At 37.2% G+C, this 23,225-nt stretch overlaps 1 protein-coding gene across 3 annotated transcripts in view; it reads right to left on the bottom strand.

The window, feature by feature from the left end:
- LOC117493077 (trans-L-3-hydroxyproline dehydratase) overlaps nt 1–23,225 on the bottom strand; it is a 47,902-nt gene that overhangs the window by 288 nt on the left and 24,389 nt on the right. The window contains exons 1-5 of one of the 3 annotated variants that reach the window (XM_034143468.1): nt 2,298–2,338; nt 1,574–2,056; nt 1,336–1,505; nt 394–516; nt 184–321 (exon numbers count right to left, since the gene is read on the bottom strand). In XM_034143468.1, the coding sequence (XP_033999359.1) occupies nt 184–321; nt 394–516; nt 1,336–1,505; nt 1,574–2,056; nt 2,298–2,304 (921 nt within the window). In that variant the 5' untranslated portion in view covers nt 2,305–2,338. Of the gene's footprint in view, nt 1–183; nt 322–393; nt 517–1,335; nt 1,506–1,573; nt 2,057–2,297; nt 2,339–23,225 lie in introns of those variants that run through there. The other 2 variants (XM_034143470.1, XM_034143469.1) reach the window with 2 other exon arrangements.

Raw genomic sequence — 23,225 nt, 5'->3', positions numbered from 1 at the left:
ACTTCTTGGATGATCTTCTAGTCATGTTTATCCAGTTAAAAGGCCATAAAGACCGACATGAAAAATACATTTCTACAACGGAAAACAAAGCCTATACTTTCTAATTTAGTGTCAATGCTCCCAACTATTTAAAGTTTGATGTTAGATTTTATTTTAAGGCAGTGACTGGTGAAACTCTGGTACCTCGACGGCTCTCCCTGTGAACTGGGACCCTGTGGCTCCACTCTGAAACGTCCTGGTCTGGTTCAGCTGGATGAGACCTCTGTGATACTGCAGAGCCACTCTGGCCGTAACACCTGAACCAGTGGGGCTCCGGTCCACCTGAAAACAGGTTCAAACCGGTTTCAGAGAGCTTTCCTTAAAGTAACAACTGACGAGGTGTGTGTAGAGTACCTGAGCTTCAGCAAACACACACATATTGGCAGTGGGGTCAGAGGAATAATCATCTTTGCCATCAGTGAGGATGGTGCCATAGAGGAAGGCCAGATCATCACTGGTTGGGTGGTGCAACTTCACCTAGCAGAGAAAAACACAAACATTTTATTGAATGTAAAATCAACAAGGGACAGTAGGAAAAATGTCAGCTGACTGCTCTTTACCATTCTCTACTTGTACAGCTTTTGGCCTGGGGGCATTGTTAATGTTTTTGACATAAAAGAGCCCTGGCCATGTATTATACATTTAAGATTAGTAATGACTAAGCCAAATGCAAATTTGATGACGGGCAAAAAGTGGACACTACTGTAACTGCTGCACCACTTGGATTTTGCATTGACCTTCTTGGTGTAAACTGAGTTTTTGCATGTATCCACATTGAAAACATATTCATTGATTGTTTCATACAGTCTTAACTGACCTGTAGGGGCTGCAAGTTATTTAAAGAAACTGCTTTAGTACTCTGCACTTTGAGCCATTCCCTAAGCTTAAAACAAGCCGTACCTTTTCTGTTGCAGGCTACATTTTGGCCTTTTTGATCAAACAAAAACTGTCTCCCATAGAAAAGCTTAACAATGTTTTTGTCTGCACAAAACTCCATATACGAAATGGTATAAACCACTCCAGTAAGGCATGAATCAAGATAAATATAGGCTATGCCCCGGGACAATTGACTCTACTTGTTAGGGAGGGGGAGAAGGAGACACCCCAAAACCCCACTGCAGTCAGCATGTCGTTGTGTCCCTGGGCAAGACACTTCACCCCAAATTGCTCCTGTGGGGATTGCCCACACTATTGAGTATGTAAGTCGCTTTGGATAAAAGCGTCTAACAAGTGACATGTAATGTAATGTAATCAAACACACGATTTCCCATCAGCTGCACAATACAAACTTCCAACCTGAGATTTGACAGCGTTGGTCACCGCTGTGGCTGCGTCTACCAGGTCTCGAGTCCTGGACGTGGTCACATCCAGCCCAAACCTCTTTGCGTCCACAAAGGCGTAGAAGGCTCCTCCGTAGCTGATGTCGACCGTCACATCTCCAAACTTCTCCACAGACACTGTAACATCTGTAGAGAAGCAAGTCAGTGAATCCTGCAGAAAATCAAAACACTGGACACATCTTCCTTTATTGTACCTGTAGCGAATGTGAACGCAGGCACACTGAGAAACCTCACTCCCCCAGTTTTCCCCTCAGAGTACTCCACGAACGCCTTCACCAGCCCACAGGGACAGTGGATGTTCACCTGGGTCTCCGGGGACTGGGGCTCCTTCACCAGTTTGTAGTCCACGGCGAAGCGGCCCAGTGCGATGACGGCGTGCCCACACATGGTGCTGTACCCCTCGTTGTGCATGAACAGGACCCCCAGGTCCGCCTCAGGCAGCTCGCTGTCCACCACCAGGGCCCCGTACATGTCGTAGTGTCCCCGGGGCTCGAACATCAGCACCCTCCTGAGGTGATCCAGATGTTCCCGCACGTAACGGCGTTTGGACAGCACGCTGTCACCTTTGACCTCTGGGTAGCCGCTGTGGATGATCCGTAGAGGCTCTCCACCTGTGTGCATGTCCACCACGGAGAGCTCGTCTCCCTCGTGAGGTGGGAGCTGCATTTCCATCTCTGCTGATTTAAAAAAAGAAAATGATAATAATAATAATTTAAACAAATCTTTATCAGAAAGCCTGTTTTCTAACAAATAGCATATCATTATTGTTTATTTTCTAGTGCCTTATATGCCTGCAGGTGTATTATTACAACACTTGAAAAGCAGGACTGACCTCTTTTTATTACATTTTACACTTTTTCACACGAATGTTGTTATAAATAGTCTGCTGTTTTTTATTGATTATTTTCAATAGCTTACCTGTCATGTTACCCAGTGACTACAAATCAATGACATCTGAATTGTAATTCTACAATAGACCAGTCAGACACCCCTATGCCAAAGTCATTGTATACAAGCAATTAAAATGTTATAGTATAGTATTCGGATAGTTATTTAATATACATTTGCTATCGTTCAAATTACTCTAGCTTTCGGCACTGTGTAATAGAGCGACCATGTTATCACGCGGAGTGATACTACAGTAATGCGGTCACAGCTTGCTTATGATTGGCCAAATGTTGAAGTATGGTCCCAGCTTGATTGTGATTGGCCGAAAGTTGAAAAATGATGGCGCAGTGATACTACAGAAATGCGGTCTCGGCTCAAACGAGTTTCTAGTATGAACTCACTTCTAGTACAGCGGATAAGCTCTCATATTATAACAATTGTGCATTTTATGAGAAAAGCATGACATTTCTAACATAGTTAGAGCATACCATAAGGTTTATTTTCAGATGTGGAGGGAAGTCAGATTTGACCCGTGAGGACCGTGAGAGGTCAAATCCAAGATGGCCACCAGTCTCTCGGGTCAAATGTTCAAACACGCTTAATTTTGGAACCAAACATTGTAGAAAAACATTTAAGGTGTCATATCCAACTAAATGAGGGATGCCCAATCATTTGGTGATACTTTTGAGATCGCCAGAATTCAAGAGAATGAATTTAGTTGAAGATAAAGGTAGAAATTGACCAAAAATAAGCTGTCAATCAGTTGAAATTTGCAAAATGTGTGTGTGATGTGGTATATCCAACTAAATTAGGGATGCCCAATCATTTGATGATACTTTTGAGATCGCCAGAATTCAAGAAAATGCATTTAGGTGAAGATAAAGGTAGAAATTGACCAAAAATAAGCTGTCAATCAGTTGAAATTTGCAAAATGTGTGTGTGTGTGTGTGGTATATTCCAGTGGATTTATGGTCACCCAGCGCTAGCATTACTACAGAGACTGGAGGAATATGGCTTTACTTGGCACAGTCTGCATGCTGATGAAAACATTTGTTTTTGTCTTCAAATACATACTAACATGATTGTGACGAGCATCATATTTGTTCCCCGCCCAACTCTCTAAGTCTAAGTCTAAGTGCTTGAACTCCGTGACAGGAGGATGAAGTATGTATAAATGGATGGAACTATCAACAAAACAGCGTTTTATTCCCCAATGTCATATTTAATAGAAAAATAATAATAATAATGTAAACCAAAGAGGGAGATGGAAAACAGTTCCATGTAGAGCACAAACAGCTCTCTTAACCCTCGCTGTTAACAAAGGGCTGCACTCAACTATAAGGTTCACCGCTGTCTCTTTCCACTTATAGAGGGTTGGGGTTCGATTCCCTGCCTGTCCACCTATAAAGCCAAGGTAGCGCAGCTTTTTTTCTGTTCTTTAGTGGCTCACATGGACATTTAGAGGTCATGCAAAGAAAGGGTTATGTATGTTGTGTGTGTGTGACAGAGAGTGCAGAGAGAACATTGGCAAAGGGGATTTGTTTGTCCTAGCATGGCTGTACAATTACAAATACAAAGGTTTACCCATTTAGACTCCATGGCATGGAGAAAAAAACTCATTTTAAATGACTCTAAGGATATAACAAGTTTTAGAAAATTGAAAGATTGATGGATTTTTGCCCACATGCGGTAAACATCTTAATTGAATGTTCTATGTGCAACATGAGGACAATAACCACAAGTGTACTCACAGTACCTTTTTTCTCTGGCACTGAAGTTGCAAGGTTTCAGCATGTTGTCCCTCTCTAAACCTTTCTGTTCCCCATTCTTCTTTCTCCAATAAGTGGTGCATCATTATTTTTCTATTAAATATGACATTGGGGAATAAAACGCTGTTGTTTTGTTGATAGTTCCATCCATTTATACATACTTCATCCTCCTGTCACGGAGTTCAAGCACTTAGAGAGTTGGGCGGGGACCAAATATTATGCTCGTCACAATCATGTAAGTATGTATTTGAAGACAAAAACAAATGTTTGCTTCAGCATGCAGACTGTGCCAAGTAAAGCCATATTCCTCCAGTCTCTGTATTAATGCTAGCGCTGGGTGACCACACACACACACACACACACACACACACACACACACCACATTTCAACTGATTGACAGCTTATTTTTGGTCAATTTCTACCTTTATCTTCACCTAAATGCATTTTCTTGAATTCTGGCGATCTCAAAAGTATCATCAAATGATTGGGCATCCCTAATTTAGTTGGATATGACACCTTAAATGTTTTTCTACAATGTTTGGTTCCAAAATTAAGCGTGTTTGAACATTTGACCCGAGAGACTGGCGGCCATCTTGGATTTGACCTCTCACGGTCCTCACAGGTCAAATCTGACTTCCCTCCACATCTGAAAATAAACCTTATGGTATGCACTAACTATGTTAGAAATGTCATGCTTTTCTCATAAAATGCACAATTGTTGTGCTTATCCGCTGTACTATATGTTTCATCTTCACGTCAAATGCATATTTTCTACTTTTTAATTTCTATTTTGATATGTTTCACATTTTTGAAATGTTTATTTCTACTCTTTTAATTTCTAATGATGTGCAATGCCTTGTTTTTATGCTGCTGCAACGCAAACATTTCCCAATTTGGGATCAATAAAGTACATCTTATCTAATAGGAACCAAAAATACAGTTACGTTGAAGTTGCACTCAATTGCATTTTGATAAAGTGCCATTTTGAATAAAACTTTTTTTTACAGGATTCCCTTCAACACATTAACTTCAATGAAAACATTTCTCTACTAAAATATTTTTTTATGGTGATTAATTGTCTCTTTGTTGTAATTTTCTGTCTCTTTGCAGCTGTTTTACATCTAATTGTAGGACTCTTTAAAGTAAAGACACTACATACCGATATACACCTGAACATCAGCAGGAGAGGACTCTTTAAAGTAGAGACACTACATGACTGATTCTATAATTTAGGGTGCATTTCACATCAACAAAACAGTACAAAGAAAGTGTTCTTTCTCAATAGAACAATCAGTGGTTCAAGTTAGTATATTCCTCAGTGTAACATATCCACTAGTTGCAAAGCTTAAACATTTTTTTTTTTTTTTTTATTTGAAGGGAAAGGATGTTTTCACTACTCAGGTTGTCAACTATGTTGCGGACAAACTTGATGTCATTACAATCATTTGATTAAGTCCTGCACTTCAAGTAAAATCAAATTTGAAAGGCTCTTGAGTCTATTCTACCATATATCCAAAGATCTTTTAAAGTTTAAAAAATAATTGTATTAAAGTTTTGTTTTTTCATGTGATATGTTCAGCACTGTCATTAAGTTTAGGGATATTTTGTATTATAAAACTACCATACAGGTCATTTTGATAGTTTTAAGAGATGTCATGTAAAACTCCAACCTGTGTAGATATACATTATACTATAAAGGATATCAGAAGCACTATTTTAGATATTTTAAATTTGAAAAAATGAGGTGCAACATAGTTGACAATGAAAGTCAAACATTTGACGCAAATAACATAATTGACTGGACACATTATTAACCATCAGCACTATGTTCATTTCAAGGCAGAAGTGCAAAATTCCATTGATAATGATGTGTAATGACGTCTACATGTCATACAAATTGTCAACTAGGTTACCTGTCAACTAAGTTACTACAGTTATTACAGTACTGGGTAACTTAGTTGACAGGTAACCTAGTTGACAATTTCCCTATTTTGACCCATCATTTCAATGGTAGGCCTTGCCTGGATGACCACATGTCATTTTCTTGAACAGGTTAACATCACATTTGAACATATAATTGAATTAAAATCATTAAACAATTGTAAACCATAACAATGTACGTAACATTGTTGATGGTCAATTAATATACTCATTGACAATGTGCTATTATACATAAAATATTGTAAAAAATTAGAGGACAATCACCACAGTGTGTTCAAAATGTCTGCCAAAGAGGAACATGGCATCATGTGATGCTGGTGACATGGTATTGGGACAAACCATATTTGAGTTAAAGGGGGGAGTTCTGTTAGTAACATAGTTGACAGAACTTTTGCGGACATTCATATATTAAGATATTTAAATTATTTAAAGGAGGAAATCAATGAAAAATATGTTATTATTCTTTAGTATTTAGACTTTTGAAATAAATGAATAATTTTTTTAATTTACTTTAATGGTTTTTATTCATTATTTTGAATCCAAGACACCCTCAACTGAAAAACGGACAGAGCAAAAACTGACAATTTAAGAACATCATGACACATTTCACGCTAAATAAAGCATAGGATGCACATAATGTTTGTGTGATATTATAACATGCTTTCCAATAATAGGCAAAATATGATATTTTTGAAGAAAATAGTTAGAATAATTATAATTATCATCAATGGACATCAATGGACATGGAATGTACCCCTAAATTGTAGAATCACTCACATACTGATATACACCTGAACATCAGCAGGAGAGGACTCTTTAAAGTAGAGACACTACATACTGATATACAGTACACCCTGAACATCAGCAGGAGAGGACTCTTTAAAGTAGAGGGACTACATACTGATATACACCTGAACATCAGCAGGAGAGGACTCTTTAAAGTAGAGACACTACATACTGATATACACCTGAACATCAGCAGGAGAGGACTCTTTAAAGTAGAGACACTACATACTGATATACAGTACACCTGAACATCAGCAGGAGAGGACTCTTTAAAGTAGAGACACTACATACTGAAATACACCTAAACATCAGCAGGAGAGGACTCTTTAAATTAGAGACACTACATACTGATATACTGTACACCTGGACATCAGCAGAAATGTAAAAAAAATCTACTTTTGCTGGTGCTGTTGCATTTAAAATCAAATAGTTGACTAAAACAAACTTGAAAGAAATCAAATACATAGTGTTGTTTTTTTCATTTGTTTATATTTATTATGATAATTGTTGAATGTAAACAAGGTAATAAAGTAAGTACTGAAGTAGCTTTAAGTCAGTGTATTGATCAGGGCAGAGCCAGGTGAGCTAAAGTCACTCAATACAAAGGTAACTTGACAAAAACAGGAGGAACAAACGAGAAAGAATTCTAGTGTTATTTTGAATTTGAATGTCTTTGTATTGATTGTTATTATTAGTTGAATTCTCAGACTAAATCTCTGGTGACTTGAAATTAAAAGCAAGAAGCTAAACTTAGACAGGAGAAACAAACGTGAAATAAATCAAACGTGTCAGTATTGTTATCATTATCATTATTATTTTTTTATTGATTGACAAGACTTTAACTTAACAAGAAAAACAATGGACTAAACATAAATATAGAAATGTACTATTAAGTAAATATGAAAAATATAAGATACATATAAAAATTGACTAACTAAACATGATAAATATAACATAAATATAAAAATGAACTATTAAGTAAATATGAAAAATATAACTTAAATATGAAAATGAACACTATAAACCAAACATGACGATATAACATAAACCTGATAACTTGTAATGACTAAATGTTCCTCTTATTTAGGGGTGCTAGAAGCAAAGGAATAGTTTATTTATTTTAAAATTAAGGTTGTTTTTTTGCCCCTAGTGGCTAAAACTGCACATCACTGTGAGTCTCTTCTGGAACCTTTGTTGATGTCTAACCAGATCTAATAACTGTGAAGTGTTTTAAATATATATCCTGACTGGCTGTGAGTATATGTTGTTGCTCACTCACTTTGAGCTTTAGACTGTACTTGAAATGTTTTAATGTCTTACTAATTTTTGATGTTGTGAGTTTGTTTTTTTAAAGTTTTTAAAGCCGATGTCAGGGCTGCCTTTGAGTCTTATGTTTTCCTTTTTAGTCATCGTGATGTTTGGGTGGATACAAGAAAAGGAATTGATGAATCTTCTCCACCGTGGTGTTGGGATCGGCTCATTGGTTTGCTCAGGTGGATCCACCCTCACTTCCTGTTCCACCTCCAACTCCACCTTTACCTCCACAAGCTCCTCCTTCACCATGGAGAGTGCCTTTGGTGGTTTTTTCAGCTGTTTCTTCAGCAAAGCAACTATCTCTGCATCCTTCTCCTCAACACAACGTTCCTTCTGTTGTTCCAGTTCCTGGTTTCTCTCATGCAAAGCGACTATCTCTGCATCCTTTTCCTCAACACAACGTTCCTTCTGTTGTTCCAGTTCCTGGTTTCTCTCATGCAAAGCGACTATCTCTGCATCCTTTTCCTCAACACAACGTTCCTTCTGTTGTTCCAGTTCCTGGTTTCTCTCATGCAAAGCGACTATCTCTGCATCCTTTTCCTCCACACAACGTTCCTTCTGTTGTTCCAGTTCGTGGTTTCTCTCATGCAAAGCGACTATCTCTGCATCCTTCTCCTCCACACAACGTTCCTTCTGTTGTTCCAGTTCGTGGTTTCTCTCATGCAAAGCGACTATCTCTGCATCCTTCTCCTCCACACAACGTTCCTTCTGTTGTTCCAGTTCGTGGTTTCTCTCATGCAAAGCGACTATCTCTGCATCTTTCTCCTCAACGCAACGCTCCTTCAGTTGTTTGAGTTCCTGGTTTCTCTCACGCAGAGCAGCTATCTCTACAGATTTTTCCTCAAGACAACGCTCCTTTTGTTGTTTGAGTTTTTGGTTAGTCTTTTGCAAGGCGGCCGTCTTTGCATCTTTCTCAACACAACGCTCCTTCTCTTGAAGGAAAACAAAACACTGAAACAACAGAAGCAGCGTTGTGTGGAGGAGAAGGATAAAGAGATAGCTGCCTTGCTGAAGGAAAACAAAACACTGAAACAAGGCAGCTATCTCTTTATCCTTCTCCTCCACACAACGCTCCTTCTGTTGTTGGAGTTCCTGATTTGTCTCACGCAAAGCAGCCATCTCTACACCTTGCTCCTCAACACAGGGTTCTTTCAGTTGTTTGAGTTCCTGGTTTGCCTTTCTCAAGGCAGCCATCTCGGCTTCGACCTTCTTGTGTGACATCTGGAGGTTTCTGTATTTCATGTTCAGGTCCTCATTGTTGACGCGCAAGACGTTCTGCTCAATTTCCTGGGCTTTCACTTTCAAATTGTGCTTAAACTGCAAAGCTGATTCTTCTGTATATGCTTTGAGCATCGCTTCCTTATTTTTAGCGCCATTCAATCTCAAGCTTATCGCTTAAAGTCCTCTCCTGCTCCAGCAACAACTTAATTTCCTGATTTTCTTTTTGCAGAATCTCGAGCTTGACTGCCAGCTCATCTCTATTGTTCATCTCCATCTCTACTGCTGTGACGAAATGACCTGTTGTTTAGCAAACAAAATGTAATTGTTCGACTGAATTAACGTCACAAAAATCCCACAAAAGTTGAGTTCACTTGTGAAGATTATCTCGCTAAAAAACACTGCAAGTATCCCTAATGTTTGCTTGCAACAAAACCTATTTCTGCAATGATCTGACACTAGGCTGGACAAATTCCTTCTGCCTGCTGCTCTGGTGCTCTGATGCTCTGATGAATTTACCGTCACAAGCCAAGATCCTAGAAGATCAATGGCAGAATTCAGAATTCTACATAAAGGCAAAAATATGATGTCATAATTCTGAAGGTTCCATTCCAAATAAGGAGTGAAGGACATCAGCTGACAGGAAGTAAGAATGGAACCATGCTGTTGCCGCCTAGCAACGCAATTGTGTTTAGATAATATAAAGAAATGTAAACAATCGAAATGACTTTATTAATTCCAATGGGAAGTAAGCAACATGTTCTATTATTAGTACAGCGGATAAGCTCTCATATTATAACATTGTGCATTTTATGAGAAAAGCATGACATTTCTAACATAGTTAGAGGCATACCATAAGGTTTATTTTCAGATGTGGAGGGAAGTCAGATTTGACCCGTGAGGACCCGTGAGAGGTCAAATCCAAGATGGCCACCAGTCTTCTCGGTCAAATGTTCAAACACGCTTAATTTTGGAACCAAACATTGTAGAAAAACATTTAAGGTGTCATATCCAACTAAATTAGGGATGCCCAATCATTTGGTGATACTTTTGAGATCGCCAGGAATTCAAGAAAATGAATTTAGTTGAAGATACAAGGTTAGAAATTGACCAAAAATAAGCTGTCAATCAGTTGAATTTGCAAAATGTGTGTGCGTGTGTGTGTGTGATGGGTATATCCAACTAAATTAGGGATGCCCAATCATTTGATGATACTTTTGAGATCGCCAGAATTCAAGAAATGCATTTAGGTGAAGATAAAGGTAGAAATTGACCAAAATAAGCTGTCAATCAGTTGAAATTTGCAAATGTGTGTGTGTGTGTGTGTGGTATATTCCAGTGGATTTATGGTCACCCCAGCGCTAGCATTACTACAGAGACTGGAGGATGAAGTATGTATAAATGGATGTACAGCGGATAATGCTCTCATATTATAACAATTGTGCATTTTATGAGAAAAGCATGGACATTTCTAACATAGTTAGAGCATACCATAAGGTTTTATTTTCAGATGTGGAGGGAAGTCAGATTTGACCCGTGAGGACCGGAGGTGAGAGGTCAAATCCAAGATGGCCACCAGTCTCTCGGGTCAAATGTTCAAACACGCTTAATTTTGGAACCAAACATTGTAGAAAAACATTTAAGGTGTCATATCCAACTAAATGAGGGATGCCCAATCATTTGGTGATACTTTTGAGATCGCCAGGAATTCAAGAGAATGAATTTAGTTGAAGATAAAGGTAGAAATTGACCAAAAATAAGCTGTCAATCAGTTGAAATTTGCAAAATGTGTGTGTGTGTGTGTGTGTGGTATATTCCAGTGGATTTATGGTCACCCAGCGCTAGCATTACTACAGAGACTGGAGGAATATGGCTTTACTTGGCACAGTCTGCATGCTGATGAAACATTTGTTTTTGTCTTCAAATACATACTAAACATGATTGTGACGAGCATCATATTTGTTCCCCGCCCAACTCTCTAAGTCTAAGTCTAAGTGCTTGAACTCCGTGGACAGGAGGATGAAGTATGTATAACTGGATGGAACTATCAACAAAACAGCGTTTTATTCCCCAATGTCATATTTAATAGAAAAATATAATAATAATGTAAACCAAAGAGGGAGATGGAAAACAGTTCCATGTAGAGCACAAACATGCTCTCTTAACCTCGCTGTTAACAAAGGGCTGCAATCACTATAAGGTTCACCGCTTGTTCCCTTTCCACTTATAGAGGGTTGGGGTTCGAATTCCCTCCTGTCCCCTATAAAGCCAAGGTAGCGCAGCTTTTTTTCTGTTCTTTAGTGGCTCACATGGACATTTAGAGGTCATGCAAAGAAAGGGTTATGTATGTTGTGTGTGTGTGACAGAGAGTGCAGAGAGAACATTGGCAAAGGGGATTTGTTTGTCCTAGCATGGCTGTACAATTACAAATACAAAGGTTTACCCATTTAGGACTCCATGGCATGGAGAAAAAAACTCATTTTAAATGACTCTAAGGATATAACAAGTTTTAGAAAATTGAAAAGATTGATGGATTTTTGCCCACATGCGGGTAAACATCTTAATTGAATGTTCTATGTGCAACATGAGGACAATAACCACAAGTGTACTCACAGTACCTTTTTTCTCTGGCACTGAAGTTGCAAGGTTTCAGCATGTGTCCCTCTCTAAACCTTTCTGTTCCCCATTCTTCTTTCTCCAATAAGTGGTGCATCATTATTTTTCTATTAAATATGACATTGGGGAATAAAACGCTGTTGTTTGTTGATAGTTCCATCCATTTATACATACTTCATCCTCCTGTCACGGAGTTCAAGCACCTTAGAGAGTTGGGCGGGGACCAAATATTATGCTCGTCACAATCATGTAAGTATGTATTTGAAGACAAAAACAAATGTTTGCTTCAGCATGCAGACTGTGCCAAGTAAAGCCATATTCCTCCAGTCTCTGTATTAATGCTAGCGCTGGGTGACACACCACACACACACCACACACCACAAACACACCACACACACACACACACACCCCACAATTTTTCAATGATTGACAGCTTATTTTTGGTCAATTTCTACCTTTATCTTCACCTAAATGCATTTCTTGAATTCTGGCGATCTCAAAAGTATCATCAAATGATTGGGCATCCCTAATTTAGTTGGGATATGACACCTTAAATGTTTTTCTACAATGTTTGGTTCCAAAATTAAGCGTGTTTGAACATTTGACCCGAGAGACTGGCGGCCATCTTGGATTTGACCCTCTCACGGTCCTCACAGGTCAAATCTGACTTCCCTCCACATCTGAAAATAAACCTTATGGTATGCACTAACTATGTTAGAAATGTCATGCTTTTCTCATAAAATGCACAATTGTTGGCTTATCCGCTGTACTATATGTTTCATCTTCACGTCAATGCATATTTTCTACTTTTTAATTTCTATTTTGATATGTTTCACATTTTTGAAATGTTATTTCTACTCTTTTAATTTCTAATGATGTGCAATGCCTTGTTTTTATGCTGCTGCAACGCAAACATTTCCCAATTTGGGATCAATAAAGTACATCTTATCTAATAGGAACCAAAAATACAGTTACGTTGAAGTTGCACTCAATTGCATTTTGATTTAAAGTGCCCATTTTGAATAAAACTTTTTTTTTACAGGATTCCCTTCAACACATTAACTTCAATGAAAACATTTCTTACTAAAATATTTTTTTATGGTGATTAATTGTCTCTTTGTTGTAATTTTCTGTCTCTTTGCAGCTGTTTTACATCTAATTGTAGGACTCTTTAAAGTAAAGACACTACATACCGATATACACCTGAACATCAGCAGGAGAGGACTCTTTTAAAGTAGAGACACTACATGACTGATTCTATAATTTAGGGTGCATTTCACATCAACAAAACAGTACAAAGAAAGTGTCTTTCTCAATAGAACAATCAGTGGTTCAAGTAGTATATTCCTCAGTGTAACATATCCACTAGTTGCAAAGCTTAAACATTTTTATTTTTTTTTTTATTTGAAGGGAAAGGATGTTTTCACTACTCAGGTGTCAACTATGTTGCGGACAAACTTGATGTCATTACCAATCATTTGATTAAGTCCTGCACTTCAAGTAAAATCAAATTTGAAAGGCTCTTGAGTCTATTCTACCATATATCCAAAGATCTTTTAAAGTTTTAAAAATAATTGTATTAAAGTTTTGTTTTTTTCATGTGATATGTTCAGCACTGTCATTAAGTTTAGGGATATTTTGTATTATAAAACTACCATACAGGTCATTTTGATAGTTTTAAGAGATGTCATGTAAAACTCCAACCTGTGTAGATATACATTATACTATAAGGGATATCAGAAGCACTCATTTAGATATTTTTAAATTTGAAAAAATGAGGTGCAACATAGTTGACAATGAAAGTCAAACATTTGACGCAAATAACATAATTGACTGGACACATTATTAACCATCAGCACTATGTTCATTTCAAGGCAGAAGTGCAAAAATTCCATTGATAATGATGTGTTAATGACGTCTACATGTCATACCAATTGTCAACTAGGTTACCTGTCAACTAAGTTACTACAGTTATTACAGTACTGGGTAACTTAGTTGACAGGTAACCTAGTTGACAATTTCCCTATTTTGACCCATCATTTCAATGGTAGGCCTTGCCTGATGACCACATGTCATTTTCTTGAACAGGTTAACATCACATTTGAACATTATAATTGAATTAAAATCATTAAAACAATTGTAAACCATAAACAATGTACGTAACATTGTTGATGGTCAATTAATATACTCATTGACAATGTGCTATTATACATAAAATATTGTAAAAATTAGAGGACAATCACCACAGTGTGTTCAAAATGTCTGCCAAGAGGACACATGGCATCATGTGATGCTGGTGACATGGTATTGGGACAAACCATATTTGAGTTAAAGGGGGGAGTTCTGTTAGTAACAATAGTTGACAGAACTTTTGCGGACATTCATATATTAAGATATTTAAATTATTTAAAGGAGGAAATCAATGATAAAATATGTTATTATTCTTTAGTATTTAGACTTTTGAAATAAAATGAATAATTTTTTTAATTTACTTTAATGGTTTTTATTCATTATTTTGAATCCAAGACACCCTCAACTGAAAAACGGACAGAGCAAAAACTGACAATTTAAGAACATCATGACACATTTCACGCTAAATAAAGCATAGGATGCACATAATGTTTGTGTGATATTATAACATGCTTTCCAATAATAGGCAAAATATGATATTTTTGAAGAAAATAGTTAGAATAATTATAATTATCATCAATGGACATCAATGGACATGGAATGTACCCTAAATTGTAGAATCACTCACATACTGATATACACCTGAACATCAGCAGGAGAGGACTCTTTAAAGTAGAGACACTACATACTGATATACAGTACACCCTGAACATCAGCAGGAGAGGACTCTTTAAAGTAGAGGGACTACATACTGATATACACCTGAACATCAGCAGGAGAGGACTCTTTAAAGTAGAGACACTACATACTGATATACACCTGAACATCAGCAGGAGAGGACTCTTTAAAGTAGAGACACTACATACTGATATACAGTACACCTGAACATCAGCAGGAGAGGACTCTTTAAAGTAGAGACACTACGTACTGATAAATACACCTGAACATCAGCAGGAGAGGACTCTTTAAAGTAGAGACACTACATACTGATATACTGTACACCTGGACATCAGCAGAAATGTAAAAAAAAATCTACTTTGCTGGTGCTGTTGCATTTAAAATCAAATAGTTGACTAAAACAAACTTGAAAGAAATCAAATACATAGTGTTGTTTTTCATTTGTTTTATTTATTATGATAATTGTTGAATGTAAACAAGGTAATAAAGTAAGTACTGAAGTAGCTTTAAGTCAGTGTATTGATCAGGGCAGAGCCAGGTGAGCTAAAGTCACTCAATACAAAGGTAACTGACAAAACAGGAGGAACAAACGGAAAGAATTCTAGTGTTATTTGAATTTGAATGTCTTTGTATTGATTGTTATTATTAGTTGAATTCTCAGACTAAATCTCTGGTGACTTGAAATTAAAAGCAAGAAGCTAAACTTAGACAGGAGAAACAAACGTGAAATAAATCAAACGTGTCAGTATTGTTATCATTATCATTATTATTTTTTTATTGATTGACAAGACTTTAACTTAACAAGAAAACAATGGACTAAACATAAATATAGAAATGTACTATTAAGTAATATGAAAAATATAAGATACATATAAAAATTGACTAACTAAACATGATAAATATAACATAAATAAAAAATGAACTATTAAGTAAATATGAAAAATATAACTTAAATATGAAATGAACACTATAAACCAAACATGACGATATAACATAAACCTGATAACTTGTAATGACTAAATGTTCCTCTTATTTAGGGGTGCTAGAAGCAAAGGAATAGTTTATTTATTTTAAAATTAAGGTTGTTTTTTGCCCCTAGTGGCTAAAACTGCACATCACTGTGAGTCTCTTCTGGAACCTTTGTTGATGTCTAACCAGATCTAATAACTGTGAAGTGTTTAAATATATATCCTGACTGGCTGTGAGTATATGTTGTTGCTCACTCACTTTGAGCTTTAGACTGTACTTGAAATGTTTTAATGTCTTACTAATTTTGATGTTGTGAGTTTGTTTTTTAAAGTTTTTAAAGCCGATGTCAGGGCTGCCTTTGAGTCTTATGTTTTCCTTTTTAGTCATCGTTGATTTGGGTGGATACAAGAAAAGGAATTGATGAATCTTCTCCACGTGGTGTTGGGATCGGCTCATTGGTTTGCTCAGGTGGATCCACCCTCACTTCCTGTTCCACCTCCAACTCCACCTTTACTCCACAAGCTCCTCCTTCACCATGGAGAGTGCCTTTGGTGGTTTTTTCAGCTGTTCTTCAGCAAAGCAACTATCTCTGCATCCTTCTCCTCAACACAACGTTCCTTCTGTTGTTCCAGTTCCTGGTTTCTCTCATGCAAAGCGACTATCTCTGCATCCTTTCCTCAACACAACGTTCCTTCTGTTGTTCCAGTTCCTGGTTTCTCTCATGCAAAGCGACTATCTCTGCATCCTTTTCCTCAACACAACGTTCCTTCTGTTGTTCCAGTTCCTGGTTTCTCTCATGCAAAGCGACTATCTCTGCATCCTTTTCCTCCACACAACGTTCCTTCTGTTGTTCCAGTTCCTGGTTTCTCTCATGCAAAGCGACTATCTCTGCATCCTTCTCCTCCACACAACGTTCCTTCTGTTGTTCCAGTTCGTGGTTTCTCTCATGCAAAGCGACTATCTCTGCATCCTTCTCCTCCACACAACGTTCCTTCTGTTGTTCCAGTTCGTGGTTTCTCTCATGCAAAGCGACTATCTCTGCATCTTTCTCTCAACGCAACGCTTCCTTCAGTTGTTTGAGTTCCTGGTTTCTCTCACGCAGAGCAGCTATCTCTACAGATTTTCTCAAGACAACGCTCCTTTTGTTGTTTGAGTTTTGGTTAGTCTTTTGCAAGGCGGCCGTCTTTGCATCTTTCTCAACACAACGCTCCTTCTCTTGAAGGAAAACAAAACACTGAAACAACAGAAGCAGCGTTGTGTGGAGGAGAAGGATAAAGAGATAGCTGCCTTGCTGAAGGAAAACAAAACACTGAAACAAGGCAGCTATCTCTTTATCCTTCTCCTCCACACACAACGCTGCTTCTGTTGTTGGAGTTCCTGATTTGTCTCACGCAAAGCAGCCATCTCTACACCTTGCTCCTCAACACAGGGTTCTTTCAGTTGTTTGAGTTCCTGGTTTGCCTTTCTCAAGGCAGCCATCTCGGCTTCGACCTTCTTGTGTGACCTCTGGAGGTTTCTGTATTTCATGTTCAGGTCCTCATTGTTGACGCGCAAGACGTTCTGCTCAATTTCCTGGGCTTTCACTTTCAAATTGTGCTTAAACTGCAAAGCTGATTCTTCTGTATATGCTTTGAGCATCGCTTCCTTATTTTTAGCGCCTTCAATCTCAAGCTTATCGCTTAAAGTCCTCTCCTGCTCCAGCAACAACTTAATTTCCTGATTTTCTTTTTGCAGAATCTCGAGCTTGACTGCCAGCTCATCTCTATTGTTCATCTCCATCTCTACTGCTGTGACGAAATGACCTGTTGTTTAGCAAACAAAATGTAATTGTTCGACTGAATTAACGTCACAAAAATCCCACAAAAGTTGAGTTCACTTGTGAAGATTATCTCGCTAAAAAACACTGCAAGTATCCCTAATGTTTGCTTGCAACAAAACCTATTTCTGCAATGATCTGACACTAGCTGGACAAATTCCTTCTGCTGCTGTCTGGGCTCTGATGCTCTGATGAATTCTAGAAGATCAATGCAGAATTCAGAATTCTACATAAAGGCAAAATATGATGTCATAATTCTGAAGGTTCCATTCCAAATAAGGAGTGAAGGACATCAGCTGACAGGAAGTAAGAATGGAACCATGCTGTTGCCTAGCAACGCAATTGTGTTTAGATAATATAAAGAAATGTAAACAATCGAAATGCTTTATTAATTCCAATGGGAAGTAAGCAACATGTTCTATTATTAGTACAGCGGATAAGCTCTCATATTATAACAATTGTGCATTTTATGAGAAAGCATGACATTTCTAACATAGTTAGAGCATACCATAAGGTTTATTTTCAGATGTGGAGGGAAGTCAGATTGACCGTGAGGACCGTGAGAGGTCAAATCCAAGATGGCCACCAGTCTCTCGTCGGTCAAATGTTCAAACACGCTTAATTTTGGAACCAAACATTGTAGAAAAACATTTAAGGTGTCATATCCAACTAAATTAGGGATGCCCAATCATTTGGTGATACTTTTGAGATCGCCAGAATTCAAGAAAATGAATTTAGTTGAAGATAAAGGTAGAAATTGACCAAAAATAAGCTGTCAATCAGTTGAAATTTGCAAAATGTGTGTGCGTGTGTGTGTGATGTGGTATATCCAACTAAATTAGGGATGCCCAATCATTTGATGATACTTTTGAGATCGCCAGAATTCAAGAAAATGCATTTAGGTGAAGATAAAGGTAGAAATTGACCAAAAATAAGCTGTCAATCAGTTGAAATTTGCAAAATGTGTGTGTGTGTGTGGTATATTCCAGTGGATTTATGGTCACCCAGCGCTAGCATTACTACAGAGACTGGAGGATGAAGTATGTATAAATGGATGTACAGCGGATAAGCTCTCATATTATAACAATTGTGCATTTTATGAGAAAAGCATGACATTTCTAACATAGTTAGAGCATACCATAAGGTTTATTTTCAGATGTGGAGGGAAGTCAGATTTGACCCGTGAGGACCGTGAGAGGTCAAATCCAAGATGGCCACCAGTCTCTCGGGTCAAATGTTCAAACACGCTTAATTTTGGAACCAAACATTGTAGAAAAACATTTAAGGTGTCATATCCAACTAAATGAGGGATGCCCAATCATTTGGTGATACTTTTGAGATCGCCAGAATTCAAGAGAATGAATTTAGTTGAAGATAAAGGTAGAAATTGACCAAAAATAAGCTGTCAATCAGTTGAAATTTGCAAAATGTGTGTGTGTGTGTGTGTGTGGTATATTCCAGTGGATTTATGGTCACCCAGCGCTAGCATTACTACAGAGACTGGAGGAATATGGCTTTACTTGGCACAGTCTGCATGCTGATGAAAACATTTGTTTTTGTCTTCAAATACATACTAACATGATTGTGACGAGCATCATATTTGTTCCCCGCCCAACTCTCTAAGTCTAAGTCTAAGTGCTTGAACTCCGTGACAGGAGGATGAAGTATGTATAAATGGATGGAACTATCAACAAAACAGCGTTTTATTCCCCAATGTCATATTTAATAGAAAAATAATAATAATAATGTAAACCAAAGAGGGAGATGGAAAACAGTTCCATGTAGAGCACAAACAGCTCTCTTAACCCTCGCTGTTAACAAAGGGCTGCACTCAACTATAAGGTTCACCGCTGTCCCTTTCCACTTATAGAGGGTTGGGGTTCGATTCCCTGCCTGTCCACCTATAAAGCCAAGGTAGCGCAGCTTTTTTTCTGTTCTTTAGTGGCTCACATGGACATTTAGAGGTCATGCAAAGAAAGGGTTATGTATGTTGTGTGTGTGACAGAGAGTGCAGAGAGAACATTGGCAAAGGGGATTTGTTTGTCCTAGCATGGCTGTACAATTACAAATACAAAGGTTTACCCATTTAGACTCCATGGCATGGAGAAAAAAACTCATTTTAAATGACTCTAAGGATATAACAAGTTTTAGAAAATTGAAAGATTGATGGATTTTTGCCCACATGCGGTAAACATCTTAATTGAATGTTCTATGTGCAACATGAGGACAATAACCACAAGTGTACTCACAGTACCTTTTTTCTCTGGCACTGAAGTTGCAAGGTTTCAGCATGTTGTCCCTCTCTAAACCTTTCTGTTCCCCATTCTTCTTCTCCAATAAGTGGTGCATCATTATTTTTCTATTAAATATGACATTGGGGAATAAAACGCTGTTGTTTTGTTGATAGTTCCATCCATTTATACATACTTCATCCTCCTGTCACGGAGTTCAAGCACTTAGAGAGTTGGGCGGGGACCAAATATTATGCTCGTCACAATCATGTAAGTATGTATTTGAAGACAAAAACAAATGTTTGCTTCAGCATGCAGACTGTGCCAAGTAAAGCCATATTCCTCCAGTCTCTGTATTAATGCTAGCGCTGGGTGACCACACACACACACACACACACACACACACACACACACACCACATTTCAACTGATTGACAGCTTATTTTTGGTCAATTTCTACCTTTATCTTCACCTAAATGCATTTTCTTGAATTCTGGCGATCTCAAAAGTATCATCAAATGATTGGGCATCCCTAATTTAGTTGGATATGACACCTTAAATGTTTTTCTACAATGTTTGGTTCCAAAATTAAGCGTGTTTGAACATTTGACCCGAGAGACTGGCGGCCATCTTGGATTTGACCTCTCACGGTCCTCACAGGTCAAATCTGACTTCCCTCCACATCTGAAAATAAACCTTATGGTATGCACTAACTATGTTAGAAATGTCATGCTTTTCTCATAAAATGCACAATTGTTGTGCTTATCCGCTGTACTATATGTTTCATCTTCACGTCAAATGCATATTTTCTACTTTTTAATTTCTATTTTGATATGTTTCACATTTTTGAAATGTTTATTTCTACTCTTTTAATTTCTAATGATGTGCAATGCCTTGTTTTTATGCTGCTGCAACGCAAACATTTCCCAATTTGGGATCAATAAAGTACATCTTATCTAATAGGAACCAAAAATACAGTTACGTTGAAGTTGCACTCAATTGCATTTTGATAAAGTGCCATTTTGAATAAAACTTTTTTTTACAGGATTCCCTTCAACACATTAACTTCAATGAAAACATTTCTCTACTAAAATATTTTTTTATGGTGATTAATTGTCTCTTTGTTGTAATTTTCTGTCTCTTTGCAGCTGTTTTACATCTAATTGTAGGACTCTTTAAAGTAAAGACACTACATACCGATATACACCTGAACATCAGCAGGAGAGGACTCTTTAAAGTAGAGACACTACATGACTGATTCTATAATTTAGGGTGCATTTCACATCAACAAAACAGTACAAAGAAAGTGTTCTTTCTCAATAGAACAATCAGTGGTTCAAGTTAGTATATTCCTCAGTGTAACATATCCACTAGTTGCAAAGCTTAAACATTTTTATTTTTTTTTTATTTGAAGGGAAAGGATGTTTTCACTACTCAGGTTGTCAACTATGTTGCGGACAAACTTGATGTCATTACAATCATTTGATTAAGTCCTGCACTTCAAGTAAAATCAAATTTGAAAGGCTCTTGAGTCTATTCTACCATATATCCAAAGATCTTTTAAAGTTTAAAAAATAATTGTATTAAAGTTTTGTTTTTTCATGTGATATGTTCAGCACTGTCATTAAGTTTAGGGATATTTTGTATTATAAAACTACCATACAGGTCATTTTGATAGTTTTAAGAGATGTCATGTAAAACTCCAACCTGTGTAGATATACATTATACTATAAAGGATATCAGAAGCACTATTTTAGATATTTTAAATTTGAAAAAATGAGGTGCAACATAGTTGACAATGAAAGTCAAACATTTGACGCAAATAACATAATTGACTGGACACATTATTAACCATCAGCACTATGTTCATTTCAAGGCAGAAGTGCAAAATTCCATTGATAATGATGTGTAATGACGTCTACATGTCATACAAATTGTCAACTAGGTTACCTGTCAACTAAGTTACTACAGTTATTACAGTACTGGGTAACTTAGTTGACAGGTAACCTAGTTGACAATTTCCCTATTTTGACCCATCATTTCAATGGTAGGCCTTGCCTGGATGACCACATGTCATTTTCTTGAACAGGTTAACATCACATTTGAACATATAATTGAATTAAAATCATTAAACAATTGTAAACCATAACAATGTACGTAACATTGTTGATGGTCAATTAATATACTCATTGACAATGTGCTATTATACATAAAATATTGTAAAAATTAGAGGACAATCACCACAGTGTGTTCAAAATGTCTGCCAAAGAGGAACATGGCATCATGTGATGCTGGTGACATGGTATTGGGACAAACCATATTTGAGTTAAAGGGGGGAGTTCTGTTAGTAACATAGTTGACAGAACTTTTGCGGACATTCATATATTAAGATATTTAAATTATTTAAAGGAGGAAATCAATGAAAAATATGTTATTATTCTTTAGTATTTAGACTTTTGAAATAAATGAATAATTTTTTTAATTTACTTTAATGGTTTTTATTCATTATTTTGAATCCAAGACACCCTCAACTGAAAAACGGACAGAGCAAAAACTGACAATTTAAGAACATCATGACACATTTCACGCTAAATAAAGCATAGGATGCACATAATGTTTGTGTGATATTATAACATGCTTTCCAATAATAGGCAAAATATGATATTTTTGAAGAAAATAGTTAGAATAATTATAATTATCATCAATGGACATCAATGGACATGGAATGTACCCTAAATTGTAGAATCACTCACATACTGATATACACCTGAACATCAGCAGGAGAGGACTCTTTAAAGTAGAGACACTACATACTGATATACAGTACACCCTGAACATCAGCAGGAGAGGACTCTTTAAAGTAGAGGGACTACATACTGATATACACCTGAACATCAGCAGGAGAGGACTCTTTAAAGTAGAGACACTACATACTGATATACACCTGAACATCAGCAGGAGAGGACTCTTTAAAGTAGAGACACTACATACTGATATACAGTACACCTGAACATCAGCAGGAGAGGACTCTTTAAAGTAGAGACACTACATACTGATATACAGTACACCCTGAACATCAGCAGGAGAGGACTCTTTAAAGTAGAGGGACTACATACTGATATACACCTGAACATCAGCAGGAGAGGACTCTTTAAAGTAGAGACACTACATACTGATATACACCTGAACATCAGCAGGAGAGGACTCTTTAAAGTAGAGACACTACATACTGATATACAGTACACCTGAACATCAGCAGGAGAGGACTCTTTAAAGTAGAGACACTACATACTGAAATACACCTAAACATCAGCAGGAGAGGACTCTTTAAATTAGAGACACTACATACTGATATACTGTACACCTGGACATCAGCAGAAATGTAAAAAAAAATCTACTTTTGCTGGTGCTGTTGCATTTAAAATCAAATAGTTGACTAAAACAAACTTGAAAGAAATCAAATACATAGTGTTGTTTTTTCATTTGTTTAT

The sequence above is a fragment of the Trematomus bernacchii genome, unplaced genomic scaffold, assembly GCF_902827165.1.
Source record: "Trematomus bernacchii unplaced genomic scaffold, fTreBer1.1, whole genome shotgun sequence".
NCBI lineage: Eukaryota > Metazoa > Chordata > Actinopteri > Perciformes > Nototheniidae > Trematomus > Trematomus bernacchii.
Note: the sequence above shows the minus strand (reverse complement) of the source record. Positions and strands in the feature narration are given on the sequence as shown.